At 35.4% G+C, this 24,547-nt stretch overlaps 1 protein-coding gene across 3 annotated transcripts; it reads right to left on the bottom strand.

Moving 5' to 3' along the window:
- Positions 1-554: 554 nt before the first annotated feature.
- On the bottom strand, positions 555-24,336 carry LOC110456607 (lethal(3)malignant brain tumor-like protein 3). Of its 3 annotated transcripts, XM_021507439.1 has the most exons (19): positions 24,252-24,336; positions 18,576-18,795; positions 12,980-13,179; positions 10,837-12,564; positions 9,993-10,140; positions 9,329-9,464; positions 8,811-8,944; positions 8,365-8,447; positions 7,576-7,810; positions 6,973-7,067; positions 6,374-6,602; positions 6,034-6,116; positions 5,469-5,694; positions 4,849-4,951; positions 3,883-4,056; positions 3,389-3,580; positions 2,562-2,632; positions 1,870-2,114; positions 555-1,589 (listed from the first exon to the last, which is right to left on the bottom strand). In XM_021507439.1, exons 2-19 carry the CDS (start codon positions 18,784-18,786, stop codon positions 1,458-1,460), a joined length of 4,425 nt encoding a protein of 1,474 aa, XP_021363114.1. In that variant the 5' UTR covers positions 18,787-18,795; positions 24,252-24,336; the 3' UTR covers positions 555-1,457. The 3 variants fall into 3 exon arrangements, with proteins under 3 accessions (XP_021363114.1, XP_021363116.1, XP_021363115.1); XM_021507441.1 differs by lacking the exons at positions 18,576-18,795; positions 24,252-24,336 and adding an exon at positions 17,048-17,263 and having other exon boundaries at positions 12,980-13,176; XM_021507440.1 differs by lacking the exons at positions 18,576-18,795; positions 24,252-24,336 and adding an exon at positions 17,048-17,263.
- Positions 24,337-24,547: the final 211 nt, after the last annotated feature.

A 24,547-nucleotide genomic window follows, 5' to 3' on the forward strand; every position in this document is an offset into this window, starting at 1 on the left:
ACTCCGGCCCTCTATAATATGCGGGAAATAAGCCACCCGCGCCTGGGTCGCTTTTCAAACTGATATTTTAGAAACAAATCGTCACTTTCACACACATGTCGCACATGGATCGAAAGATCTATTATTTATGCACAAGATGAACATAAATTACATGCCTCAAACAACCAATACAATCACTAAAAACATTTTTTTTCAAACTTACTCTGTTTTACTTTACGTTTTTAGATAGCCCCACCTTCTAATGCCACGTGACTAAAATCTCGACGGCCTACGTGATAACGCGAGATCTCATCAAGTCATGTGACGTTGCTCATGCCCTAATTTCCATTAAAACATGGGTTGGTATAGAAAACGTTGGAAAATACTGTTCGTAATGATCTTTGAAACATGTTATTGATACCACCTAGTGCATAAAGAATAGATCTTTCGATCTATGTGCGACATGTGTGTGAAAGTGACAATTTATTTCTAAAATATCAGTTTGAAGAGCGACCCAGGCGCGGGTCGCTTATTTCCCGCATATTATAAAGGGCCGTAGTTCTGACGTTAATCAAAGACAGACCGATATAAAAAAAAGTAGATAAAACATCAGAATAATTCGGACTAAGGCACTTTGTGCCAGGTGAAATAATTACAAGACAGCTTAACAGTAAAAGTTATTGAGCTAGACAGCAATTTCTGATATAACAGACAATGCAAATAAAATCTGTCTTAATTTCATCAGAAAACATTCAATGTTTCAATACAATAATTCCTGTAACTGATCAAAAGTTCTTCAACACAAACAGTTATCGTTTAATATTAATGAGGATTCATTTTGAAAGGAAAATGTTCAAATCAATTGTGAAGCAAACCAATTTTAACATTATAAGGAGGCCTTGTGTCCCTCTACAGAATTGCACTATTGTATCTCTGTATAAAGATCCAGCGGTCTTGTTGACATGCTTAAAAGTTCACTGGACTATTACACAAACCAGTAAATCTAAAAAAAAGTCTCAAAATATGTAGATCTCTCAAGACATACATGGATTTCACACTTTGAGCAAACTTAACTATATATTACAATTATAATAAATCTAAATACTTCAAAAATCATATCAATAGTATAATAAAACATTATGGCACAAATAGTTGTAAAACTAGTTTTAACATATCGTAAATTAAATGTTCTTATGCATTTTTAACATAACCATCACAGTCCAATGTCACTGTTCTGACTGAACAAGCTTGCTCCCTGTTCTGGAAAACTTGCTTTCTTCTCTACCTTAAGAAGCTTATTTCGTGTTCTGTCTGATGAAGAAGCTTATTTTGTGTTCTGTCTGATGACGCTGGCTAAGTATGGGAGCTAGCTCACTAATCAAGCTAACAGCCGTTTCGACAAGGAGCTTGCTACTTGATCCAGTCGACAGAGCTGGCAGTACATGTAGTGTTCCACACATCACATAAGTTGTGGTTTTTCACAACACATCCAGTGAGTTTTTGAACATGAGAATGCTGTTGAAGATTTTCAGAGCTGGACCCAACTTCACATTCATGATCTTAACAATGTCGGTCTGAGTGATCAACATGAATGCTTCTCCGTCAATTTGCTGTAAGAAAAATGATATAAAATATAAGTTCAGCCACTGGTCCAATGTTAAAGGAACTTCAAAAAGATGATTTTATGCTTTTACCATGTTTCTTTGTGATTTATGCCAGAATTACAAACTTGACTGAGAAATATAATCTTTTATGAAGTTCTTCATATGAAACTGTTCCTTATTGCTGGACTGGTTTAAACAAATCTCATATAAAATAAAAATGTGTTCATCTCAATACTTTATAAATAAGGATACAAAATATGAATGCTTTTTATGACATTGCATATACCTCATCCTTAAAAGCCTTGGCGTGTTCCTCACAGCCAGGAAGTGAACGGACAAACTGGGACACCTGGTCCACGTTCCAGCTGGATACCTCGGAACCTTTCATCTTGTCCACTCCTGGCAGAAGCTTCGAGTGTTGTTCCCAGCACAACGGTAGGTCTTTGTTGGGGTTTGGTACCATGGATGACATGAACACAGACTGGTGGATCCCATTGTGCAGGTTATTGGTGTTTTTAGAGTCTGCAGACACTACATGAATATTCATGAGATTAAAAATTTACATATATATGCAAATGAACAAAAGAAATGTTGACAGGAGCGCTTTGAATGCTTATGAATTAAAACGAAATAAATAATATTATGAGCAGTTGATGAATGCAATTCTCATCTAACAAGGCAAAGCATGAATTATGTCACTTTGTCCAGGTAACAAATTACCACTGTAAATCACATATATTTACGCATACATATTTCATGTATACCATACTTTTAATTACAACTGTTCTTTCATCCCTAGAAACTGAATGGTGAGGATTTTAATTTGATCCTTGTAATGTGCCTGAATTGAGAATTTGAAATCCCCTTGCCAATCAATGTAATAGTTTACATCTTGCTAAATATCAGTAAAATACAATAATTCCAGCATGATGGTAAACATGCTTTATTGTGTAGAGATTATGCAACTATTGTTCATACCTTTACTCTCCTTCTCTCTCTCCCGTAACATTTTGTGAGGTCCTCGGTCACCCATGTTCAAGTAGTAGCTCCTGTAAGGAATAAAAAATAAAGGTCAGTTCTTAGGAGTATTATGAATAAAATGAAAGCATGCTTTTGATGAAGAGGCAGACAAAACAAAAAGGGTCACCAGAATGGCAGATTTATACCACTTACCTGCATCAAAACCTGTAGGAATTGTTGGTATAACTGCGTAAATAGAGGGACGTAACTCAAATTCATATACTTTATTAACATCCGGCTTGATGCAAGTGTTCTGTATCCCAAGTATCATTCAAATCAGTGGTGTATTTACTTTATTCACATTCCCTGAACGTAATTGTGAAGTGTACTAATTATCATTTACATCCGTGCAGAACTGCGAGAGGAGTATAGAGAACAATGTTTTTAAAGAAAGGGTCATAACTCCATTATATGGAGAGGCAAGAAGTTATTGGGTCCCATAAAGACAACATAATGATTTACCTTGGAAGGTGGATCAATCATATTCATTGATTAAAACATGGAAACCTTTTTCTTCAGGGCTTAAAATCAAAAGTGTAATTTCAGCAAAGGCTGAATTCTTTATGATGGGAATTTTTTCTCCTTCACAGGGAAAATTCATATTAATGCAGTATTGATTCTATATAAGAAATATTTAGCATTATTATGTTGTGTACAAATGTTTTAACATATTTGTGTTTTGGTGCAAATTTCGACAGATGGTAGATTTATATTGATTATTGGTTGATGTTCAAGTTCAAATAATAAATCGTTTATATTGGATTTATTTCAAGGACAGGACTAACCTTGGTTTGCGGCCTCTCCCAGATTTGACCTTGACCTTGCCAGTGTCGCCATTTGTCATATGCAGAGGTTTACTCTGCATCTGCATCATCATGATGTTTTTCTCCGACAGAGGACAGCCCGAGACTTTATGGTGCATGGTGAATTTCCCGGTGATATGCCCTGATCCATCACAGCCTGGGGTGGGACATTTCCTACAGACAACACAAGTGATCTTAGCAACCAAACAATGGGCTATGTCACTTCATATGAATATTGAAAATTTTCAGCTTTGATGAGTGTTATATATTTAAATCGAACCCCTATCATAGCAAGTAAATTGACAGAATTAACGTCTGTCTGCTAATTACATGCATGCAAGGAACTAGACCAGTTGTACAGACCATTTGTAAATTAGAGATTAATGTATCACCAAACACAACTAGAAAAGCATTTAATGACACACATTTTTACAAGTTTGATCAAACTGACGGCAACTGTTTATGGCATCACTTACTTCATCTCTGGAGAAGAAGGATATTCCATGCTCCTCTGGGATTTGAAGGTGGGTGTACCAGGAGGTGATGGGGCAGGGGTTTGGTTCACTTCCTCTGCCCTAGTCGACCCTAGTCTGTCCTGAAGAGTTGTCTCCTTGTTAATGTTGGAGCTGGAGTAGGGACAGCCAAATGCACTGAAAAATATCATAATATTTTGTCACAAAAACTATCATAGACCAAAAAGTCAACCAGTAGCTTGGTATAGTGTCCAAGAACAGCATTATTTTGAATATTGAACAACATTGAGGGACATACTAAATATGACAACGGCAGAACAATAAAGGGATTCACCTCTTAAAATTGCCACACTATTTTAATCTCCAGTAAAACATAGTTCAAGTTAATCAATTTGACATAATTTATGGGAATTTGTGCTTAAAATTGTGTTAAGAGAAGAATGGCAAACAGCTCTATCTGTGGTGTTCTCCGAACCTGGCCCCAGTCTAACCTGTGGTTCCCCTTGTACCTGGCGCTATCCCAATCTGTGGAGCCCCCGTGTAACTACCCCTTACCCTACCTATGGTGACATCATAACTGGCCCTATCCCTACCTCTATAGCTACCCTTGTACCTGGCTCTAGCCCTATCTGGGGTGCCCCCTTTACGTGGCTCTTTCCCTAGATACCTTTTGTGTCCTCTGTAACTGGCCCAACCTTTATATGGTGCTTCCTTTACTTGGCCCTATCCCTAGCTATGTTGCCCCCTGTTCCTTGCTCTAGCCCTACCTCTGATGCTCCCTTTACATAGCCCTATCCCTGCCTATAGTGTCCTCTGTAACTGGCCCAACCTTTATATGGTTCTTCCTTTACTTGGCCCTATCCCTACCTATGTTGCCCCTTGTACCTTCCTCTAGCCCTACCTCTGATGCTCCCTTCACATAGCCCTATCCCTGCCTATGGTGTCCTCTGTAACCAGCCCCAGCCTTACCTGTGATGCCCTGTGTACTTGGCTCCTTTTATGTGACCGATGCCCTTGCAGCCTGGAGTTGGACATCCTCCTTTCTCAGCTGTATCTACCAGATCTGCAGGACCTATGAACACATAATGTACAATGAGTAAATAATTAGTTGTATTATTTATCTTATTCAGTCTTTGCGTATTGCAGAGTTATCTTCTCTTGTGAGCAGGTATTGATTGTTATGTCCTTGGTTTGTGTGAGAAATTTACGTCGTTTTCTCAAAAATTGATGACGTTACTCTCACAAACAAATGACGTAACAATCAATAGCTGCTCACAAGAGAAGATAACTCTGCAATACGCAAAGACGGAATAGTGAAGATCAATCGATTGTAAACTACACAAGTCAGTGAAGTGAAAAATTAATATAGGTCACAGTAACCTACATTTGATGCATTGGTTCAATACTCAATATGTTTGATGACATTTGATTTCCAAGTATTAAGAGAATTGTTGTTGAAAGCAAAGTCTAATCAAGATATACAGACAAACTGATGGAAAAAGCAATTACTTGATGCCCCCTCCACTATGCTGCGAGGGCAAAAGAGGAAAAGTTAGGTGGTACATATATTGTAGTGATCAGCTACTTACTTATGGGAGGGGTAAGTGGGTGGTTTGTCTTGCTACACCAGCCTGGAGGATGGATATCTGTACAATCATCATCCATCCAGTAGTCAAAAGTATCTGCCCACCCATCAAAGTGGATCTTGATCAGGTGATCGTTAACTTCAGCCACAGTTGCAACACGAATGAGGAGTGAGTTCCTTTTATCAACAACTTCTAGTTTCATACCAACCTTAAAACCCAAGGCTACCCTCTGAAAAAGTCACAAATTTGATTTCCTCATAACTTTCAAATCATCACAGAAATCAATTAACATAAAATCATATGGAGTTATTTCATGGAAAACCTTAGCCAATCAGACTTGAGGAAGTGCCAGTTATCTTGTTAGCCAATCAGATTTGAAAAATTTATTGTCAAAACTTTCATATCCTTTCACAGCAGCTGTAATTAGGTCATATGATGGTGGAGTCCGATATCTCTTGAAATGTTCAAAGCATTAAATCAATCTGTATTATTGTGATACATCACTAAATTAACATTTAATAACAAAACATAAACAATGTTGTACTGGTAGGATTGTCTGTGGACTTACAGGTTTAAATGCTCTAGCAGGAACAACCAATGATTTAGTTTTAGCCAGATAACTCTCCCATGTAAAGTCCAACTCCTTCCAATCTGAATAAAAAAATATTATATTATTCAATTTGATGCTAAATACATGTCTTATTTAGTAATTTATAAAACTAAACAGTTTTACATTACCGAACTCCTTTGTTGACACAAATAAAGTTTGAACTTGAGTCAGTTAAATCATTTATAAATTGTATGCACAAATATTTGCAATTATGAATATAAATACACAGCAAAAGTTTCCTGTTATACATTGGGGTGGAGGCAGGAGGTTGCCGAGAGGGAGTTCTACGAGTACTGACCACAAGGGAGGGACAGCTGTGTGTTGTTTTCATGACACCAGCCAACAGGGTGTATGTCAGGGGAGGTAACATCACACCAGTAGTCGTAAGTGTCTTCCCAGCCATCAAAGTGCACAAGTATTTTGTCGCCGAGTGTGTCAGCAACTGTTGACACACAGACTAAGTTGTTGTTCTTCTTGTCGACTGCCTCCAGCTTACAGCCCACTCGAAATGCATTGGGAGTCACGTTCTGTAACAAACATCAACATGCAATTGATCTGTTCATGTATATATTTAAGATGAACAAAACATCACTAGCTGAATCCTTGATTTTGTTGCTTCCCGGATGGAGCTCTATTGGATACTACGGTATCCACCTTCAATTCCTAGCCCATACAGACCACAGAATATTACCTGTAGGACATCGTATTTCCATACCCTATAACTGTGTTGTCTTACCAATACTTTAATTCTACATTTACGTCGATAATCTGTTGTTAACAATCTAGACTCAAAACAACAAACATAATACAACAACTGATTCAAATCAAAGCAAATTACAGCAACAACCCTAACCCAAAATTGGGGGTAAATTTAATAATAAAATTGATCTGACTTACTTGAGTTGGCTGGTTTTGGAAAAGATGTTTGGGAGCAGGTATGGCTTTAGCCATCTTTAGGTAGCCTGCCCAACTGAAGTTTTCTGTCGTAAAACCTGAATATGTAATTAGCGTGTATCATGCAACTGACAATAATGATTTCTTCCATTCAATCAAAACATCAATTAATAATAGCACAAGATATAAATGACTCCAGATAAAAACTCAAAAGACAATGTGGATCTTTTTCTGGCTATTTCGGGAATCTGGACTAAAATTTGGAAAATAACTAGCAGAGTTTTTTAATATGGGAAATAAAAAGTAATATCAATTTTGCAAACATAAATTCTTATAGAAGGAAATATCACTGGGATTCTGATATGTTCATTAATCTTTTTCACATTTTGAAATCATGATTTCACAGTTGGAAATAGTGACTACAACTTGGTCATACAAAACCTGAGATCACAGTGTAATCCCTTTTTTATTTTATTCAAATTGGGGAAAAACTGAGTTTTTTTCTCATTGGGAAACTAGTAGATTTTATCTCCTGAGGGTATCTAGAAAGAGTCCAGAAGTCAGACTTTATTGAAACATTTACAAGAAACAGCTGCTTTCTCTCACCTTTAGGGGGCTGTAAGACTCTCTCATGTTTATCACAAAAGCCCACAGGGTATATCCAGGGGGAGTCTGCATTGGCCCAGAAGTCATAGCACTCGGAGTATCCATCAAAGTGGAGTCGCAGTCTGTAGCCACGGATCTCAGCCACACTTAGGATACAGAACAGGGACTGGTGTTTAGGGTCAATTCCTTCAAGCTTCATACCCACCTTAAACCCACATCGAGACTGGGGGAACGGCTGAAACAAAAACAGTTGATACTAAAAAGGCACTATACATGAAAACAGACCAAGGAAGGGCCAAGTCCTACAGAGTCAGATCCTTCCAGCTTCATTCCAACCTTAATTATGGCAACAAGCATACATGTTAGAAGAATCTCTCAGCTGATTCTGTATTAATTAGTTTGAATTAAAGGGAGATAACTATTACAGATACACAGGTATATTATGATACAAAAGCTGAAACAACTGAAACGAAATAGTACTATCAAGCTATTAAAAGCCTCTTTTTCTCTTTACCATTTAATTGTGAAAAAAAGTCAACAAAGTTTTAAATAAACATCACATGGTATACTGAGGTGCAGGTCTGAACTTCTTGATTTATCTCTAGTTAGGTTCACAATTGGACATGGTATATCCACACAATACAGACCGACAGAATTACTCTTCCAAGTCATTTTTATTGAGGGTCTTAATAGATATTGTTTTTCTCAAAGCCACTTAACTGCAAAATATGATTGAATTTAGGTATCAAATTATTATTTTTGATGCTTTCTGAGAGAAAGATTGCTTACTTCTTTGAAGAGCTTGTCTGGAGCTGCCTCTCCACCTTCTTGTTCAAGATAATTCAGCCATACAAATGCTTTAGATTTCCTCCCTAAGAAAATATACAACAGTTAAAAGGACATGACCTAAATGTGATTGTGTCTCATTGCCAAATATAAATTACCTTGTTATACCAGGTATATGTCACACTTTGTAAAATACGTTTTGTATAATTATATTATTTGTCCTCCTGAGCAGAGAGATTTAACTTTTTCATAAAACAAAAAGTTTTAATTTAAAAATAATTTTCTTTACATCAAAGCATTATAACTACAAAATTTAAGAAATTCCACTGAGAAATGGCAACACAATCCTATTACCTTAATCAGGAAGCTGGACTGCAATGTTAAACTGTTAAAAATAAAACAATACTTAATTATTAAAACATATGCTCTAAATTACACCTTTAACCTACCAACTGCTAATCCTTTGGGATAGACTTCCTCTTCTCCTTGACCTCCCTTCATCAACAACAGTTTCCTCTTCTTTTTCTTCATACCAAGCACCATTTTTGACATAACATTCTTTTTCATACCCTTGCCATTTTTTCTGAAAGAATTTTACAACAATAACTGCAGGGAAAAGCTTCAGGGCTTTATATGTTAATGAAGCTATTAATTTATTTACAATTCAATCATATCTTCAACATTGCACCTACCAAAAAAACCCAAAAAACCCCCACTCATATTCAAAACCTTACAGCACACAAAAGCAAGTATCTGATAACTGCACCAAAGAAATATAGGTACAAATATAAATATAGCATTTCCATTCCAACATTTGCCACTAAATTTCTTCACACAATCCAGCTCTGCTGGTGGGACACATACACTTTTGAGTAAAATCAGAAATCTTACTTCTTAATATTGGCTGCATGCATTATATGTTTGAAATATATAGATTAGTTACAGAATAAGTGAGACAGTATCTTACTTGGATTCGTATGCCTCCATACAGGCCTCAGAACAAATGTCCCCAGAGTTTCCCAGAAATTCACTTCTGAATCCATACTCCCCACAGTTGTTACAACAGCAGACATCATCTTTGTCTCCATCATTGGCAGATTTGTCTGTATCATAAATTATTAAGTAGAGTAATATGTCCATGGAAATAACAAAGACATTCAGTGTGAGAAATTAGATGTGGCCCCATAACTCAAGGTTATGGAAATTGTTGTCAAGCTATGATAAACTATATAGGCATTTTGGATTGATTTGCTTTTATTACTGACAAAAAATGAAACTTGGGGACTTTATATACATTTCTCTGGTAATAGAACAGTTTATTTCTCACCACAATATGTTCATTATAAATACATTTCATGCCCATTCTGTGTGATATCAAATTTCACCTGTTATAATTTAACATTACTGATCTAAATATAAAATTGACAACTGTAATCACCTACAAGTAATTGTGTAGGTAGGATGTAACTGATTGTTTTAGTTACTGCCAATCAATTGGTGAGTTATCTCATGAAATAACACAAGTGTATGTAAGATGTAATTGTACAGGCTACTTCAGATCATAACACTTTAAGAATTTTACATAAAAAAAGACATCAACAAGTTCATAATATTTGTATTCAGCTACTTACCCTCTTTTTTTATTTCAAATGTTTTGAATAATTTCTTGTCGCCTGATTGGTCGTTGGTGTTTTCAGACTCGCTACTGGTGTTAAGGGTTTCTGGACATTCCAGGTCCTCAGTCACAACCTCAAGTACTCCAAACTCATTCATCTTAAACTGTACAACAGAACAATGGCCATGCATATGTAATACAGCAGTACTGTAGTAGATTCAGGTCACAGCTAAACACCTTTCCTTATCAGGTGAAAATTGAAAACGACAAATGAAATTTACAAACACACCTGTCTGTGTGAAAAATCAATGGATACACACTAAATGTCCTCTTTTATATCGTAATGAATAAAACAGTTCACGATACAACTGGGTAGAAGCTTAAGGCACAGTAGTCTCTGAGGAGTTATCATTGAGGTCTATAGAGTGTCAGGTACAGGGAATGTAACTACATTCTGTATATGAGGAGTTGTCTCTCGAGAGAGGACTGTATCTTCATGAGGGGTTATTATGAAAGTCTATGTTCCAAAGACAACTAGATAGAGGGAATGTGCATCTATGAGGGGCTGCTATGGGGTCTATGTCCGAAGCTCCTTGCTGCTATGATTCATAGACATGTTCAAACCGCCATTAGATGTGTCTGGAGAAAACTATAACATACCAGGAATATAAATACGGGTAAATTGCATATTGCTGTACATAATAACTCTATACGTCAACAGCTGCTTATAGTACACACTAGATCAAATTACTATGATGAAAGTGACAAAGTTCATGAACATTTTTTTTTTTTGTGCAAGTACGTTTTGAATTTGTATTTTTCAATGTCCAGCTGTATATACAGTGTTTAATATACCATACCTTCAGATTGCTGCCTTCTAAAGATGCTACTCCATTTTCCCACTGCATGGAATCCATTACATCAAAATCTGAGCCTGGAGGAGCTGTGTCTACTCCCTCAGATTTAACAATGTCAGGCAGTTTATCTACCTCAGTCTTGGGACTGAAAGTTTCAGGATTCTTGTCCTCTTTGTCACCTTTAGAATCAAGTGTCTGGTCAACTTCCATTGGGGATTGCCTTGTTTCTGAGGAGTCGGCCTCCTCTACTTCCACTTTTACTTTGACCTGTGGCGCCTCATCAGACTGCTTTTGCGTCACATCAGAAGTTGCATCATTTGAGCTAACTTCAGAAATGTCCGTTTCCTTTGATTTTAACTTCGATTCTTGGGAGCATTTCACAGAAGTTGTGTCATTTGAACTAGAAATACTTTCATCCAAATCATTAATCACAGATACTACTTTGGATTCTTCACTGGAAGTGTTTGATTTCTCCTCCCCCTTTTTTGATTCAGACTTCTTGTCGTCAGCCACCGCTTTCTGAGCAGTGCCAACCTGGTTACTGTCTGTCGGGGTGGAAGACTTACCCCCATTTCCCAAGTCATTGCTAGTACTACCTGCACTAGACTGGGTTGTCACACTGTCAGCTGGTTTCACTAATATATCTGCACTAGCCTTGGAATGTTTCACACTAGAACTACAGTCTGTTTCTTCATCCTCCAGTTTTTTATCCTGAATGTAATCGACTTTGCTATTGTTGGTCAGAGTTTCGTTTTTTGATAGTTGGTCGTTGTTTGCCTGCTCTACACTTGTTGTTGTAGAAGTCTGTTTAGTGGTTGTGGTGGTGGTAAGCTGTGGCGGGATACTTATCACAGGGGTAGATTTGTTGGTAGGAACTACATTCATTGAGGTCACTATAGGAATGGTTGCTGGTGCTGCTACAGGGAAGGTTACCAAGGGTGAGGATGTCGTCATGGGGATATTTGTTGCTGCAGTTACAAGTGCAGCAGTCCTCATTGGTGAAGCTGCTGTAGGTATGGGAATGGTTGATCCAGTGGTTACCAGTGCAGTTGTCCTCAATTGGGGTGTTGTTGTAAATATGGGAATAGTTGTTGCCAATGTTCCTGGTGCAGTGGTTCTTACTGTTGATGCTGCAGTGACCATAACAACAGCATTGGTATGTGGCTTGGTCAGTGACGTGACAGGAATTTTGTTTGGAGCAGAAGTGAACTGCAGTGTGGGACCTGCTGGGGTCATTTGTACAGACTGAGTGCATGTAGCCATCTGGATGGCCTGACTGTTGGCAGTCATCTGTATTGCTTGACTGTAGGTGGGAAGTCTGGGTAGTGCCTGGGACACCAGAGCTATAGGTTTGCCCCCTTGAATCATCTTTCCTTGCTGTGTGGGATTGTGAATCGCAAAAACGTTTGGTGAACCAACCTTGAGCTCCTGACCTTTGGCCCCGACGAGTGGTTTAACAGTCCAAGCCTGTTGTAAAGGGACACTACCTCCTTTTGTTCCAGGCTGGATCTGATTCACAAAAATCTGACCTTTATTGTTCTGCAGGATCTGCTGGACTGGTGCTCCTTTCCCTGGCCGAACCTGTAGGTTCTGTGGATTGATTTTGGTGACCAACTGGGGGGTAAATTTCTGCTGCACTGTGATGGCTCCAGGGGGCAGAGTTTGAGCCATAATTCCTGTTGGGAACTGAGACAAGGTCACCACCTGGGTCATGGCAACTTGTCCTGGTACCTGTACAAACATAAATCAAACAATTCACATTTAACTTATTTTGATAAGGTTTCTAATTGAATTTTACTATGAAAGGATTTTTAACTTGTGCAGCTATCTGTGAAAACCTCAGCATTTTACAATCGTTATTCTCTGTTACAATGTCTTCCTACGATAAGATATATGTTCAATTCGTTTTGGGCCAATAATTTGTCCTATTTCCTATGAGAGTTAGACATTATTTTTTTAATTTGATGATATATTATGATGTAGATGAAAAAATATAAACAATTAAAAATAAAGCCACAGGCCCCTCTCCAGATAAATGGTGGAAACATATAAGGCAAAAGCAATGTACAGCTATATAAGGTATTTGTGTATGAAGTTTCATAAAATTGACAGTTATCATCCTGTCCTGTGTATTGCCCTGTCTCACCAGTTTGCCCCCCGGAGCTTGAGGCTGAAGCTGTATGTGCTGGGGCTGCAATGCAGGGCGCATGATCATGCGTGGTTTCATGGTGATGGTTCCCCCCGACTGCTGCACCTGGTTCTGAGCTATGAAGGTTGCCGGACCCTGGGTCCTCATCTGTGGTACTGATGTTGGGTTAGGTATCTTCAACTGTGCCTGTTTACCTGCTGAACACAAGCCATAAACACCTTTCATTCAATAATCAACATTGTTATTAAAAACACATGTACATTTATATGAAGATTTCAGTTTCTACAAACATTTTGATCTATAGCTAAATAAGATTACCCAGAGAAGAATACTGCTGAAATTTCATGTCTGGGAAGAACAAGTTATCACTGCTCATTAATAAACTCTAAATATTGTATATATACAAAAAATATCCTTTGGCATAAGTACTTTGTCTTGTAATTGATCACGAAGATTATTTCATGTCTTATATTATCTGCCTTGAACAGAAATGCAACTTTCTTTTCCTTTTCCTCAGATTTTCCCCCACATAAAAACAAAACATAAGAACAAAATTAAAAGGAAGGAGTAAATATCATGTTTATATACCACAGATATTTTAGCAATATTCTATGTATGTTTCTGTTCTGAACTTGTGATCAACTTTCAGTATTGCATACTTCAAACAGACAAAGTCAGTCACTTAAATATAACATCAAAGACAAAAATTGACTCTTCCAAAACCAAATAGCCCTATATGTGGTCCATTGATTCACCTATATAAATAGCAATACTATTTTAACAGATACAGAACTGATGACTTGGTAGGGGAATAGAACACACAATGAGACTCCAGGGTATTCAAATGTTCAATCAGCCTTTCATACATCAATGAACCGTGAAACGCAAGGACCACTCACGACTGAATCCAAATATAGATTGTTCTCATAATAATATCCTTTACCGAGCAAGTCCTATAATCCGAGGACAATCAATTCCTATATGCCACAGTATACATAACATCTAGATTTTCTGCAGTAAAACTGATGCTTGTCGTTATTGATCAATGGATCACATGCAATACTGTGTTATATACATGTTCCGAGACAAAACAGCAGGGAAGAAATGTTTTCTTATATAAACACAATGTCAAGCATCCAATGTAATTTACTGGCCTTTGCCCCTTTCATAATTTTGAAACAAAAAACTAGTTATAGTTTATCCATTTCAATGAGGCATAATTATCATATTAACATGGGAAAAGGAAGCAATTTTTTTTTAATTTTAAATGAATCATGTATTCAAGCATGAACTTAACAAACCATGCGTAAATAAAACATGAATAATTAAACTGGAAAAAGTGATAATAAACTCAGGTCCACACATGATGCTTGTGGAAATATATCTCATAAAACATTTAAAAGAATAGACTCTAATAGGCGATGTACAACTATACATACAGGTCTATAAATTATATGTTATTTGATGAATGAAGTGTGCATATTTTATCAATCAAAAGCTTAAGTTAGAGGGTCCATGACACCTATACTGATTTGGAGCAATTCTTTGTACAATGTCATAAATACAGAAATTTAAATACATGGAGGTATATAGTGAATGCTAGGGCTGCAAAATTGTATCAATACATGTATATATGTATTTTCATATATTTAAAATATAACACATCATGCTATTGTGTCATAATTTTGCTACAGTAGTGTTTCCCCGTACACATCTAATATAACAGGTATTTTCTTATCTGTGATCATTTGAATGTGTTTCAAATTTTTAATCTTTATTAACTTATATATGATCACTGTAACTCTGGCAAACCTTAAAGATGAACTAATTCATAGATAAATTAAAATGATAAACACATTTATTTAACATCATCACCCATTGTACATGTGCCGAGTGCTCCTCAGAATATGGAATACCAGGAAGCCACTGGCCAGTATCATGACACTAAGCCTTTCCTTTCTTCTTCAGAAGTCATCTCAGCAATTTTGCAAATTTGACCCTGTGACCTTGAATATGAGTCAAGATGTCTCAAAATTTTGCTCAAAATAAGTCAAGGAGTAATTATTCATATAAGGGATATTTAAAAATTACATAATGTATCATGTCTGCACTGTCCATTGAACAACTGAGATTGAATTCATTAATGTCTTTTATGAACATGTGGGAAATGCTTTAACTGAATTTTGAAACTGACTGCTGTTGCATTTCCAATGAGCATGACACTGAAATACAGATATGCTATTTATAGTATAAAAAATAAACAAGTTTCACATGTGTGCACATGTTTGATCTTATATCATTTACATGTTTAACCACATATGTGACTCTAAGTGACAGCTGTTGTGCAATTCCATGCTTTTAACATGTATTAAACGATTATGTTCATATATTAATATGTACATGTGTTATCCAGCTGTAGTCGGAATTATTCTGACGTTTTATCGACTTTTTTTATATCGGTCTGTCTTCGATTAATATTAGAACTCCGGCCCTCTATAACTTGCGGCTAATAAGCGACCCAGGCGATATTTTAGAAACAAATTGTTACTTTCACACACATGTCGCACATGGAACGAAAGATCTATTCTTTATGCACAAGATGAACATAAATTACATGCCTCAAACAACAAATACAATTACTAAAAACATATTTTTTCAAACTTACTCCGTTTTACTTTACGCCTTCTAATGCCATGTGACTAAAATCTCGACGGCCTACGTCATAACGTTGGGAAATACCTTCGGTAACGCAAGATCTCGCCAAGTCATGTGACATTGGTCATGCCCTAATTTCCATTAAAAACATGGGTTGGTATAGAAAATGTTGGAAAATACTGTTCGTAATGATCTTTGAAACATGTTATTGATACCACCTAGTGCATAAAGAATAGATCTTTCGATCCATGTGCGACATGTGTGTGAAAGTGACGATTTGTTTCTAAAATATCAGTTTGAAGAGCGACCCAGGCGCGGGTCGCTTATTTCCCACATATTATAGAGGGCCGGAGTTCTGACGTTAATCGATGACAGACCGATATAAAAAAAGGTCAATAAAACATCAGAATAATTCAGACTACCAGCTGTGATGCTATTCATGTCACTGTCTTTAAAGAAAAGGCAACTTCATATGAAAGCTGCCATTTTTGGAAGACAAGTTATTTTATAGCTTATATATATGTACAAATCTCTGTATATACCAACAATAAATATGATATCTCAGAATATACCACCAATATCTGATATTTCTAACATATGTACATTAGAATTACAGCACATTGATAGCACTCTCTAGGGGACCTAAAACAGCTGCCAGTTCAATTTGCTGTTCATTATCACAAGACAATTGCAAACCCTTGGAGGCAAATGTTCACGTACACAAAAACCAATAAATCAACATTGAAATAAGTATGCAACTTTGGAGTTGTATCAAGCTGCTTAATTATATAGCTATTGACAACACATTAAGGTCTAATTTGAATCGCTGGTACTTTCATAAATTTCAATTTAATCCATAAATTAAATATGCATATTCTGGGATTCAAAACAATTTCTTAAGATAATGTACATACATTCCTCCAGATTTTAGTCATACATATGTATCAGGTTTTTTTTCAAACGATATAGTTTGCATACAAAAGCATCCAGATTGTGTGTGTGTTTTCAAACTGAAATTCAGACAAAAAAAAAAAAGGATTTCCATCTTAATATTTAAGTTTTGTTGTGCTGCTAGACCCTCTACAATTCTAGGAACTAATTTGACAACAATATGATGTGTATGGCGTACTCACTATAGCACAAGTCTCCATATAAATCGGAAGCACTGCGGCACACGACTAGTAGAGCTGCCATATAACCACCGTAAGAATAAATCAATACGGGTTTCCAGTCTTCATTTTGAGTAATATTTCTAGTTTCTTCAATGTGTGCACATCCTCTTGTCCATGCACATGATTATGAAATAATTATACACTGTATATGTGCGAATAAACAGACTACATGTACACTACATGTGTTGCTGCTGTAAAATTATTGATTGAGAAAATCAAACGATGAAAACAAACCTACCGTTTGATATAGTGAGACTTATTGCACTGGGAAAATTAGCTGATGTCGAAGGGATTACGGTCACAGGACTGGCCGTCATTAATGGAATGGAAGGGGTTGTCATGGTAACCACCGGAAGTTGGGCAAGGGGTTTACTCGTTTCCAAGCCATCTGTCTTTGCTTTTTTCGCTGGCGGTGGACTTTGCTCATTTGGGGGCTGTGGTGTAGACATTTTTTTCACCTGAGGGTCAGAAAAAAAACACAAAATTAATTGATACAAGTATTTGTCTGCTTATGATAATCAGATGAATAATAAAATTCATTTACACAATATATACACATACATAAGTTGGTTTTCAATTAATCTACATGCACAATGTTAGTTAATTATGCTTAATCAACTGTTTGTATTTTTATTACTAAATATCATTACATGAGTTTCTTTCCTTTAAACAATATCAGTGCCTTCATAATTAAATGATGTCATTATTTTACATCCACAACTACTAAATATTTCATCTTTCATGAANGTCAATAAAACATCAGAATAATTCAGACTACCAGCTGTGATGCTATTCATGTCACTGTCTTTAAAGAAAAGGCAACTTCATATGAAAGCTGCCATTTTTGGAAGACAAGTTATTTTATAGCTTATATATATGTACAAATCTCTGTATATACCAACAATAAATATGATATCTCAGAATATACCACCAATATCTGATATTTCTAACATATGTACATTAGAATTACAGCACATTGATAGCACTCTCTAGGGGACCTAAAACAGCTGCCAGTTCAATTTGCTGTTCATTATCACAAGACAATTGCAAACCCTTGGAGGCAAATGTTCACGTACACAAAAACCAATAAATCAACATTGAAATAAGTATGCAACTTTGGAGTTGTATCAAGCTGCTTAATTATATAGCTATTGACAACACATTAAGGTCTAATTTGAATCGCTGGTACTTTCATAAATTTCAATTTAATCCATAAATTAAATATGCATATTCTGGGATTCAAAACAATTTCTTAAGATAATGTACATACATTCCTCCAGATTTTAGTCATACATATGTATCAGGTTTTTTTTCAAACGATATAGTTTGCATACAAAAGCATCCAGATTGTGTGTGTGTTTTCAAACTGAAATTCAGACAAAAAAAAAAAAGGATTTCCATCTTAATATTTAAGTTTTGTTGTGCTGCTAGACCCTCTACAATTCTAGGAACTAATTTGACAACAATATGATGTGTATGGCGTACTCACTATAGCACAAGTCTCCATATAAATCGGAAGCACTGCGGCACACGACTAGTAGAGCTGCCATATAACCACCGTAAGAATAAATCAATACGGGTTTCCAGTCTTCATTTTGAGTAATATTTCTAGTTTCTTCAATGTGTGCACATCCTCTTGTCCATGCACATGATTATGAAATAATTATACACTGTATATGTGCGAATAAACAGACTACATGTACACTACATGTGTTGCTGCTGTAAAATTATTGATTGAGAAAATCAAACGATGAAAACAAACCTACCGTTTGATATAGTGAGACTTATTGCACTGGGAAAATTAGCTGATGTCGAAGGGATTACGGTCACAGGACTGGCCGTCATTAATGGAATGGAAGGGGTTGTCATGGTAACCACCGGAAGTTGGGCAAGGGGTTTACTCGTTTCCAAGCCATCTGTCTTTGCTTTTTTCGCTGGCGGTGGACTTTGCTCATTTGGGGGCTGTGGTGTAGACATTTTTTTCACCTGAGGGTCAGAAAAAAAACACAAAATTAATTGATACAAGTATTTGTCTGCTTATGATAATCAGATGAATAATAAAATTCATTTACACAATATATACACATACATAAGTTGGTTTTCAATTAATCTACATGCACAATGTTAGTTAATTATGCTTAATCAACTGTTTGTATTTTTATTACTAAATATCATTACATGAGTTTCTTTCCTTTAAACAATATCAGTGCCTTCATAATTAAATGATGTCATTATTTTACATCCACAACTACTAAATATTTCATCTTTCATGAACAAGTATTTTTTTTAAAAATTTAACCATGGTTTAGCAGGTTCAAAAACAAACAAATTCAGGAATAATTGTTATAGATAATTACATGAACAATATAAAGTTGGCAAGTTTTTCATGTTGTTTGGAAGAGTGAGAATTTTTAGATGATGTTTTTTTAAGAAAACATGACTGTACATTTCTGACAATGCCCAAATTGTAAGTCTTCACTAGTACTGGTTAGAATTAGGCAAATACCCCGCCTCCAAATATAATTGTTGGAATAGTTCATTTAAAAAAATTAAATAAGAAAGGGGCACAACTCCATTCTTTTCTTGATCTCCAACATACAGGGATGTCTATGTATGAAGTATCTATCAATAATGAAATTGTTGCAGTACTTTGGAAGGGCCAAAATAGTTTCCCACATCAGCTGCCTTGAAAGAATCTAATTATATAACTGCTTTATTCACATTCCCTCAATAGAAGCATTACATTTATTGTGTACCAATGCAAGAAGCATTCAAGCTGATGCGGTTCTGTTGGAGGACCAGAATAGCTCAATGTTTTACAACAAGGGCATTACTGCATTTGGAAGGCAACTCCAATGTACATATACTTCATTCACATCCCCTTTATGTAAGGGTTCTGTGTACCAAGCATCGTTGAAATCGGTGCAGTACTTTGGGAGGGCTTCCAACATTACAATCACCCCTTACAAACATGCAGTGGGCATGGGTAGCATTCAAATCTGTGCAGTACTTTTGGAGGAGTACGAACAATGCGTCTACTGTCTCAACAAGGCCTTGTATAAATTAAAATGGGAAGGAAATTCCAATATATTTGGAAGTATTTTGGAAGGAGTAAGGCAAAGGGTACATCTATAGACAGCTGTAACTAATCATTATATTATGTTTGTACGTTGCAGGTAGCAGACATCCTTTAGATTAAAGAATTCAATATAAGGAAGGTGTTAATTCTCATTTATGACTGCTACCTCGTGGGTTCAAATACTCATAAAAACGTTTTAAATTGTCCAAGATTGACCAAAGCAGTTCATGTCATTGTCAGTTCCACTGAAACAAACGAATAAATCTCCATTCTCGAAAACAAAATCTTATTTTGTCCTGTCATCCATTTTGATTTGCAGCCAAGCTGTTAATTCTCATTTAAGATGAACAGACAGACGGACAAAAAACCCAAATCCAGTATACAGGGGGTGTACATTGTAATAAAATTTCAGATTCAGTACTTGGAATGTATTAGATACATTTGACATTATATTCTGGATGAAAGTGATCGATATAAAAAGGGACGGAGAAATTCTATCCAAATTTGACAACCTACAAAAGGGCACAATATCACATAATAGGAAAGTATATTGAATATTATGCCAAGTTTGAGAGAAACATCTTAATTACTTTATATTAAAGATATACACTACTTGACACAATATTCTGGACTTGAAGTTAAACAAAAAGTAGCATAACTTTACAACATTTTGGTCCAAATTTAAGAGTCAAAGGGTACAACATCAAATCATAGAGAATTATAAGTTTGAGAGAAATCACTTCAGCAGGTTTTTTAGATATGCTTGACATACAGGGCAATTCATATATACTCTCTCACCAAAAGAAAACTTCATAGTGGGGAGTGGAGTATATATATAAAACAAGCTCTAGGTTGGACGATGCTTCAAAACATTAATAGTTCTATCTGGGGTAAATATCAATCCCATCATTGGCCAGGCCTTGGATGAATAAAGGCAAGTTTTTTTCAGGTCACATATTTGGCATAATGTTTGATAATTTATGAACCTCAGTCATAAACATCTCAAAAGTACACTTCATGTATTATATTGATATTTGAAAGTAAGTAAATCTGTTAACATTTGTGCATGTAGTCTATAGATATATGAATATTACATACCTTGTACATTGCAAGGGTGTACTTTTCCATCAGATAAATGCCTGGTGCTAGCAGATTTTATATCAGGGCTAGTAAAAATGGTCAATATTTTGAAGTATAGGTCAAGCAAGTAGAATGTTTAAATCTGCCTGAGGGCTAGTACTAATTGTACATGACTTTATATAGGTGTATAAGCTTCAGTCTCATGTTCACGTAAAGATCGATGTTCTACAACCAGTCACTTTTCATTTTCATATCTATTTATATAAATACCTTTTTTTTTTCTAATTCTAAAATTAGCTAAAGCTTTGTGCTATATAAGTTTAACGTCACAAAGTGTAATGTAGGGCAAGTTTAGGAAAGACCCAGTGTTTGTGTCTCATAATTGTTGTAAAATAAATAAAGTTTATATTATGTGATTTGCAGTGAACAAAGGGTTGTAACTCTGTACATACACGAAGTAGTATAGGTGGGCAATCTTATCGTCTGTACTTGTTCAATTACTGCATCATGAAAATGGAAAACAAGATAACGGGTATATAATGGTATGATTATTAGATACCATTTTCATTTGTACTTGTGAAAATATGATTATAATATAAGAATATTCCTTTTTAAAATTAAGAAAACTGCTTAAAATAAAATACACTGCATAATAATTGTCAAACTTTTCCTAAAACTTCACCATATTTTAAAATTTTATGGCAGTAGTTATTTTAAGTCCTCTTCAATCTATTACTTTTGATGTTTCGTGCTATAGATCGTGATGTTTCCTCATCAGGAAATCTTGGGACTAGTTACTTTGACGAAGACCTAGTAAATAATCTTTTCAACTAGTCCTGTGGACTACCAAGCAACAAAAGTTGAGTCTCTAACCCTGTTTATGACAAAATAATGATCTTGTCCTTCCTACTCTTGCTGTATTCTGAGAACTTGGTCAACTGTTAGGACTTAATCTATATTTATGCAGTTATTTTTTGGGGTTTCCCAATCGGGAATTTTAAAGGGGAAAATTGAGAAAAGTTATACGCTTTTTCAGTAATGGGAATGGGTCTTTTAAACCCAAAAAGTACTCTTTCATTACCCCGAGCCTAAATTTCACCCAAAATATATTTAAGTAGGGAAAACACTGTATAATGAGCTACCAGGTCAGTGGTTAGCACCTTGAGTAGGGGTACTGGAAACACCAAAATATATTTTGTTTGGCCTAATTCTTTTAGATATATTTCAAGATAGCCACTACACTATGATTATTAAATGTTACCCTAGAGGGGGTTAAGGGGAGAAGAAATTATATTGATCCTTCAAGGGATCATGGCTAGGGGACAACTGGTTTCATGATAAGCAAAAATATCTGATCTAATATATATAATTCAAAAAGAGTATCTGTTTGACCCTCCAAATTGAGCTTTGACACTTGAGTTTGAAAGGACTATATGACATGTGTTTTGGCCGATAAAAATTCAGAGAAAATCATTGATGCCTCCCTTTAGTTTTTTGTTTCCAGCAATCAGATGGCCCGAGATAAGTTTAAAATAGGGTCTATTTCTGGGGTCACGTTTCATTTATTCTTCCTTGACTTGTTTATACAGGACAACTGTATCTAATTATTGAAAAATGTTGGTCAAGATAAATAACTGTTAGTCACTTGATTTTTTTTTTTTAAATAAATGAAAATGTGTGATTAAATTGTAATTAGTTTTCATACTCATCATCATCATCATCATCATCATATGTTTATTTCCTCAAAGCTGAGATACATTTACATTTGCAAATTGTTTAACTTTCTTTCGGAAAAAAAATCTGTTAATACCAATTACTTCTGTGACAAAATTTAGGACATAAATAAGTCAACATTTGATGTAATTTGACATTCATTTTCCTTTGGAAAAATAATTAAAAACGAATATCAGATTTTTATAGATATATATATACTCGATAAAGACATAATGGCATTAATTCTAGTTATTATAACCGATTTATATTTTTCTTTTCCCCTCTTACACAGAGATATTCGATACTATGGACATTACAATTGAATATTAGATTTCTTCAGATTATAAACTTCTTCTGTCACCAGTAAAGTAAAAATATATATTTTGAACTTCATGATTTTTTTTAATAATGAAAAAGTATTCAACCTACAATGATTCCAGATTAAAAAAAAATGGCTTTCACAAAATTTATAATAGCAAATATTTAGAGTAAAAATGCAAAATATAGTTCGTCATCATAAAATTGGTATTATAATTAATGTTTTTAATACTGGAAATTGATAATTTAAAGATTTTTTGGGAAATCCATATTTCTCTAGCAATATTGGAATTATTTTCATGATAATAATCGTCAAAATTCAATTTTGATTAGTTCCGACACAGGTCTAGATATGACATGTTCATACAAATAGACCATACCTGTCCTACGCGGCAGAAAATAGTTTCACGGCAAGTCACATGAATGCGTATCCTGTTCGGAGAAGCATGATAGGCTAAACAGCCATTGAAACAAACCGAAAACAAATTAAATAAATACAACTAAAATAAAAGAGCCTGTTCTTATGTTAGATGGTACGTTTTTATTATTAACGACATTAGTTCCTGATATTGCCATAAGCAAATATCATTTAAATTTGCATGTAAACATTGAACAAGGAACCCGAAAAACTGTGACCTTTTACATTAGAAATGGCGGTCCGACAAGAGAAAGAGTGCCAACAAACCTATTTCAACCGACGCTACGACTTCATAAATCCAACTTGTTGCATAATTAAAAGCTTAAATAATGCATCTGGAATCCATCGTTTTCTTCCTTTAATTGCACATATTTTTTCCTGTTCTTTTATGTTTTTATTCCCCGAAAACGAGAACGCGTGAGTGCGGCCTCGTTTTGGCGAGTAAATTATGAAGGTTCAAGAAATAGAAATAAACCAAAAAGTACTTAAAAAGTTCATTTAAAAATACGTAATAAAATTACCACCAACACTCAAATACGCCAATTTACTTGGTTTCCACACATCAATAGACAGATTATTTGTTTCTTGTTCGTTGAAGGAATAAACTGCGTTTTTGAGCAACACAATGTTACTATTTTTGCCGAGGAAACGCAAGCAAAAACGAAAACTTGGTCAATATACACATTTGACATAGAAAAACAGATTGAAATCAAAAACAGACATATTAAACGAGGGTCGAGAAGTGTAAAACAATTTGATTTCGTGTGGTTGCTATTCACTTTTTGTCCGAATATGTCAAATTGATATTGAAAACCTCAAAAATATTCAACTTACCTATCTTTTCAATAGCTCATCGCCATTACACATATTTTGTGGTGGGAGGTTAATGGCACAGCTTTTCAACATTGTCGGCTGTTCCGTCACCGTTCGGAAGTACTTTCGATTTATCTTGATAACAATGTTATTTATCGCTCAGATATTTGAAGTGTCGTTTTATTTAATAATTCTTCAAATCAATCTTATTTAATTTCACACGAATTACCGAGAAATAATAATATAATATTTGTATACCTTTGCAACAATTTGTAAGTTTTCTTATGCTATATTTTTTTTATCACGTTCATAATGCG

Source organism: Mizuhopecten yessoensis, unplaced genomic scaffold (genome assembly GCF_002113885.1).
Source record: "Mizuhopecten yessoensis strain PY_sf001 unplaced genomic scaffold, ASM211388v2 scaffold8811, whole genome shotgun sequence".
Lineage (NCBI taxonomy): Eukaryota > Metazoa > Mollusca > Bivalvia > Pectinida > Pectinidae > Mizuhopecten > Mizuhopecten yessoensis.